Source organism: Mycetomoellerius zeteki, unplaced genomic scaffold (genome assembly GCF_001594055.1).
Source record: "Mycetomoellerius zeteki isolate Tzet28-1 unplaced genomic scaffold, Tzet1.0 scaffold95, whole genome shotgun sequence".
Lineage (NCBI taxonomy): Eukaryota > Metazoa > Arthropoda > Insecta > Hymenoptera > Formicidae > Mycetomoellerius > Mycetomoellerius zeteki.
The window spans coordinates 754,790-761,102 of record NW_017257990.1 but is presented as its reverse complement, the minus strand read 5'-3'; the positions used below and the strand labels follow the sequence as shown (position 1 = coordinate 761,102).

General features: G+C 33.4%; 1 protein-coding gene across 3 annotated transcripts; it reads left to right on the top strand.

Annotated features, from left to right (window-relative positions):
• The first annotated feature begins 426 nt into the window (after positions 1-426).
• Positions 427-5,059, top strand: LOC108730690 (dnaJ homolog dnj-5). Of its 3 annotated transcripts, XM_018460546.1 has the most exons (7): positions 598-613; positions 666-821; positions 1,171-2,722; positions 2,940-3,384; positions 3,506-3,721; positions 3,799-4,028; positions 4,282-5,059. In XM_018460546.1, the coding sequence occupies exons 3-7, from the start codon at positions 1,185-1,187 to the stop codon at positions 4,409-4,411; spliced, it is 2,559 nt and encodes an 852-aa protein (XP_018316048.1). In that variant the 5' UTR covers positions 598-613; positions 666-821; positions 1,171-1,184; the 3' UTR covers positions 4,412-5,059. The 3 variants fall into 3 exon arrangements, with proteins under 3 accessions (XP_018316049.1, XP_018316047.1, XP_018316048.1); XM_018460547.1 differs by lacking the exon at positions 666-821 and having other exon boundaries at positions 427-665; XM_018460545.1 differs by having other exon boundaries at positions 427-821.
• Positions 5,060-6,313: the final 1,254 nt, after the last annotated feature.

Below are 6,313 nucleotides of genomic sequence, written 5' to 3'. Positions count from 1 at the left end.
CATTCCCCTTGAATTCGACTGTAATTGGTCAATTTCTTACGGCTTCAAGCTTAAAACATCTATTACTGGCTGCGTTCAGCAGACTCAACAGTTTTGCAACCGTTTTATGATTGTCTGCTGAGATAGGACCATTCTTCTAGATCTAAAAGTATGATCCAATTAGCGCGAAGGAAACTTCCAACAGTTGCAAAACAAACGTTCTGCTGAACGCAGCCATAGATCCGGATTAATACACGGGAGTACCCAGGTGATATTTCCGAATACAGCCCTTTAGGTACTTTTACATGGCAGCGTCGAGCGTCGATCAAATGTTCGACGCTCCTATGTAATAGCACCTTAACATTCTTATACCATGGATATTACTGCGCGTGCGATAGAGACAATGAAGTGGAGGGAAAAAATCTCCAAAAATCTCTCCGTCTGGTATCACTGATTAGTCTCGTCCGAACTGGTCCGGACACGAATACGATGCTCGATTTTACGTTTACCGCATGGTATATAACGTAAAATCGTGTATTTCGTATAAATACAGGTTTTTTTTTACTATTAATGCAAAATATGCTGAACTGTGACTATAAGCAACCGTTGTGAAAAAGTGTATCTATTGATGAATGTGAGTACTGTACCGACCGTACCGACGTCTGCTAACATTCGATTCGTTTTAGGTTATAACATTTATTTAAGCTGAATTGCTCTCTCGACAATGATTATTTAATACGAACTTATCTCAGCGATGCATAATAGCTGTGCTCGCGCTATCGAATATCCCTAACTTGTACATTAGTGGATATTTAACGTTCTCAACGCATTACTATGGTTATGTGAGTATATATATGTACATATATATATAGACATTTTTTTTAGAAAACGTATTTATATCTTCCAATTTCAGTTGACATTGTACGTCATCATACATTTAGAAAAGAAACATGATATTTGTAAAGAAACAAGAGCATGCAAATTATTATTAATATCATAAAATCTATCATATGTTTCTGTATGATATTCCTAAATTGTCAGATTTTGTTATTCATTAATAAACATATTCATCACTTAGAAATGTAAAAATTTCAATGAAATATAACTTCCTAGTCTTTGTCGCTTTATTAAAGTTTCAATACTTGTAAATGACATTGTAACATTTGAATAATATACTCATTTTGTCTTTAGAGAGGTAAATCAATATGGCAGAACAACAACAAACCTCTCCCAGTTTCAAACACATGTCTTTGGATAAAATTATTGAAGCTATGACTCCAGATTTGGAAGGTTCTAATGGTCATTATGCCCAATTTAGTGTTCCTTCACAACAAACCACTTCTCGTAATTGGGGAGATTATGTACCTGGACAAACTAGACATCACGTTACCAGTCAACCAACACATTCTAATTCTGGAATACAACCTATGACACCAATGACCACATCTCTGTATATGCAAGATATGTCCAGTTACGATACTACAACCACTGATTCAATATATTTTCCATCACAAACAACAGTAAATCACCTAGGCATTAATGAGAATAATGATTTAATTGGTACCATTGATGTCGGAGGTGGTAACTATATTAATGTTATTTATGGAAATGCTTCTCAAATTATGGCTGAGCAATGTCGTCTTTCAAATATGACATCCTACTCTAATCAAAGTATCGTCAATCAGGAGTATGGGCTTTTCAATGATCAACATATAACTGTACCATCTGAGTTGCCAAGTCAAAATTTTAATGGAAAACAGCTAATCGACAATCTAGTTGAAAATTGGGTGCCAAATCAATCTGGTACTTACAGTCCATTTGGAGGATCTCCCAATATCACACCTGTACCACAAGCTGTACGAGATGTAAGAGAAAGCGAAGATTTACCTTCTAGAAATATATCGGACTCTCAATACAAGAAACCAAGAATGGTGGCTGAAGTGAAGCCTATGCGACCATCTTACTCTGACGTTTTAACGAAATCTGCACCAACTCCGCCATCTCCATTAACGGTTCAGCCTGTGAAACCAAAAATCGAGATAGCAGGCAAGAAAATCTCTAATAAGAACATGAAAACTAAGAACAAGCCTACACTATTGAAGAGACAGAACTCGTCTGGTAGCGATGATCACAATTCTCCGAAAATGCAAATTCCTAAAAAAATTTTCGAAAAAAATTCTTCTAACCTTCCAAGACGTTGGGTATCATTAGATAATCTTGGTTCACAATCCGATTCTCGTCAGATAAACGCTTTTGATAGATCCGTTCAGTTTTGTTCGGAAAAGAAGAAATCTGATAAAAAATCGTCTAAGAAAGCAGAAAAGAACGAAACTCTCAATAATACCAAGGTACAAAACAGTAATCCCAAAACTGCAGGAAATATTCCGAAACGTCCGATACAGATAAATAACAACTTGAATACAATCAATACATCCAGTCAGACAGTCTCATCTGAAAGAATAGAAAAGAATCAACAAATTATTAATAAAGTGACTAAAGAGGATAAAAAGGCGGTTAAGGAAAAGAATCCTAAACGTTTTCAAGCTGAAAAGGCCCAACAACAAATTAAGAAGGGACAAAGAAATAGAAAGAGAGACAATAGAGAATCTTCTATTAAAGATTTATATAAAAACTTGAATAAATATGCGACTCGTTGGAGCAAAATTCTATTGAAAATCTTTTATTGGCTATTGCATTTAATCTCTGATGTAGTTAGCATGAGCATCAACCTGGTGATTCAACTGTAAGTATCGACACAAACATTTAAATATTTGTACAAGATACATTTTCTCTGGATGCTTTTCATTTGATGACACAAGTCGGTACAAGTATTGTTTTGTTCTTTGTTACTCATGGAATACCAAGAAAGATAGGATGTTTGTATTTAAATGGAAAGCACTCTCGCACCTGTATATAAATTTTAGAACAAGGTTTCCATTTTTCTTTTTAACATTTTTCAGTGGCAAATGTGCTTGGTATCACACCATACTTTATTTGAAGTGCTGGTGGATATATGTGGCTGTGACATTTTGTAAAATTCATATTTTAAACGCTATCGGTAAACAATTGGACAATTGGCTTGGTAGTAGTAAATTTGCGTTCTGGCGAAAGATAAACACTAAGAAGAACGAGGAGAAAGAAGACAATGGTAATTGGATTCATGGCGGACTAGAAACTAATATCGCGTTACCCAGCACTGGTGAGGAAGCCATGAAAAGATTATTAGCGTGCAAGGGAAAGGATCCTTACAGCATACTTGGTGTTACGCCAACGTGCTCAGATGATGATATTAAAAAATATTACAAGAGGCAAGCCTTCCTAGTGCATCCGGATAAAAATCATCAGCCAGGGGCAGAAGAAGCATTCAAAATATTGGTACATGCCTTCGATATCATTGGGGAACCGGTAATGAAGAATCCATTTCTCATATTTTTTTCGTAACGATAATGAAAATTAGTAATATTAACTTATGGCCTATAAAAGATCATCATGCATATGCATTTATTAACGTTGCATATTATTTTAGGAACGTAGGCAAGCGTTTGATCAGACTAGACAAGTCGAAGCGGCATGGGGCGAGCTAAGCGACTTGCTATCTCAACTTCATCGAAAGATGGAACAGGCAGCAAATACAATAAGATGTACAAATTGCGGTTTAAGACACAAACGTATCCCTACGCAACGTCCTTGTTACGCCGCGCGATTTTGCAATCAATGCAAAATACGTCACAGTGCGAAAGAAGTGAGTACCGCGTTTATTTGTATACATTTATCAGCTGTTTCTTTTCTTAAAATTAATCGTTTAAACTGTCCGTACAGGGTGATATATGGGCAGAATCTCGTTTAATGGGTTTTCTATGGCACTATTATGCGTGCATGGAAGGAGCCGTGTACGATGTGACTGACTGGGCAGCTTGCCAAGCTGGGAATCTCAAACATCTTAGAGCAAATACGCATAGTGTCCAATATAGAATCGTCTTAGGACAAAGATTACCGTCTCAAACACCCAATAGTGGTAAAAAGCGGCAACAGATAGATCCCAATACAAGGTACATTTTACGCGACTTATAGTTCTTCTTAAATTTAAGTATCTATTCAATTCTGAGAATCTCTTGGATTTTTCTTTGAGCATGTATATCCAAAATGAATGTACACACACACACACACACACAGGCGCGCGCGCACATACGAGTGTGTGTGCGTGTGCGTGTGCGTGTGCGTGCGTGCGCGTGTGCGTGCGTGCGTGCGTGCATGCATATAAATGAGTGTGTGTGTATATATATATCTTTTTTTATGAAACAGCGAAGCAGATTTCGAGGATTTCCTAAACAATCTCTACAACCATAGTAAATCTGCTGGCGTTAATACATCGGGGGATCAAAATTCTTTCAGAAGTGATAGCAGACGACGCAAAACTAAGCGTAAGAAGTAGATAAATAGCAGTAGATGAACAATTGCTAAGCGTTTGACATCGTCGTTATATAATTATAAAGTGCGTATTACATTAGAACGCATTTTACGCAATATACGCAATCTTAAATTTATATTATCCTTGAATAATTAACCTTAGCATATAGATGTTATAAATATTCATAAAATGTTAATATCTGTGACTGATACACAATATGAGATTATGAGAAACTGTGTTCACGATGAACGTACATGTACTACAAAACATCATATCGAGTAGACGCGCACGTTAAAAAGAAGAAAAAAACTCGAGAATGATAGGAGAGTATCACAATAGTAGCTATTCAAAACAACAGATACATTAAACGAAAACATTCAGTGCGATATTTTGTAGATTTAAAATAACAAAAAAATGTTGATTGTCTCCAAGATAATACATAGAGATGCCAAATAATGATCATAGAAACAAAGTATTGTATGCGTCGCAAAGCTAGATTTGAACATAAAAATTTTTATATACGCATTTAGACAATTGTAACCTTGTGTTCTTCCAGAAAAAAATAACGATATCAGATTACATATTATAAAATCAACAAATTTTACTTTATTTTGTTTTTTTAGCTTTTATAATATTAACTTCATCATCGAAATAAGTCGTGATTTCTGAAGAATTATATATAGTAAATGCAAAAATATTTGTACAAGGGAGACAACGATAAAACAAATCTTATTTTTAGAAAATTAACACACTAATTAACAATTTAATAACAAAGAATGAAACATTGTATAAATCCATTGTATGTTTCTCAAAATTATTTTACCTAAAAAGATGTAAAAAAGATATATTATGTTAATAAAATAAGAAAAAAATGACAAATTGTACTGTTTAAACGCACAAACAGTATTCGTACAGTCGAGAAATTTATCTTCTACGATTATGGTTATTTTCGCAGAATTTTCTACTTTTATTAGGACAAAACATATTTATTATTAATAAATTACAATAAATAATTAATAGTCCTTTTCAACAAATAAGGTTCTTTAAAAATCTCCCCTGTACAAATACTCTTTGCATTTACTGTATATATTCCATTTATAAATTTTAAATCCTGAATTGGCAAATGTGAAGAAGACTGATTTTCTCTATTTTTGTTACTTATGTAAGTTATACATATATCTATATACATATATATAATATGTATATATATATATATGTATATAAATATTAGTTAGGGAAACATTTCTAACGATATACTCTGCTATACGTGCAAATAGTTTGATTTCTTCAAATGATCCCAGCATCCTAATTCTCATTCTCTTAAAATATTTATATATATATGTATTGTATATTTCATGTATGTATACGTTAATAAAACTATACTATATATATATTTTATATATATATACATACACACAGGGTGAAAGTTTCAAATGTAAAATAAGATAAACATCTTGAATATGGAAAATACGGACAAACATTTCAAACAAAAGTTATAACTTGATGAGGCACAAATAACTGTAAAATTAATTTTAAAAAATCACTTTCGAGATCATGAAAGTTGTCGCCATTTTAAAAATCGAATTTTTATATAATATGATTTCTTTAACTATTCTGCATATAAAAAAATTAAGGTAGAGATGCCGAAAAGTCAATAGTTTTCAAATTATTCTATGCTTTACTCTGGTCATTGACATAAAATATTAAATATCTTGTAAACTATTAATTATTTTGATAATCGCACCTTAATACTTTTACATAATAATGGAGTGAATCAATTAGTATAAAGATACACATAGTTGCTTATTAAAAAAATTATACATTTTGCAACACACAACTACATATTTTTTGTTCTATTGCGTTTGAAATTTTTCATTTTGTACACACACGCACAGCACGCGCACGCACACGCACGCACGCACGCAC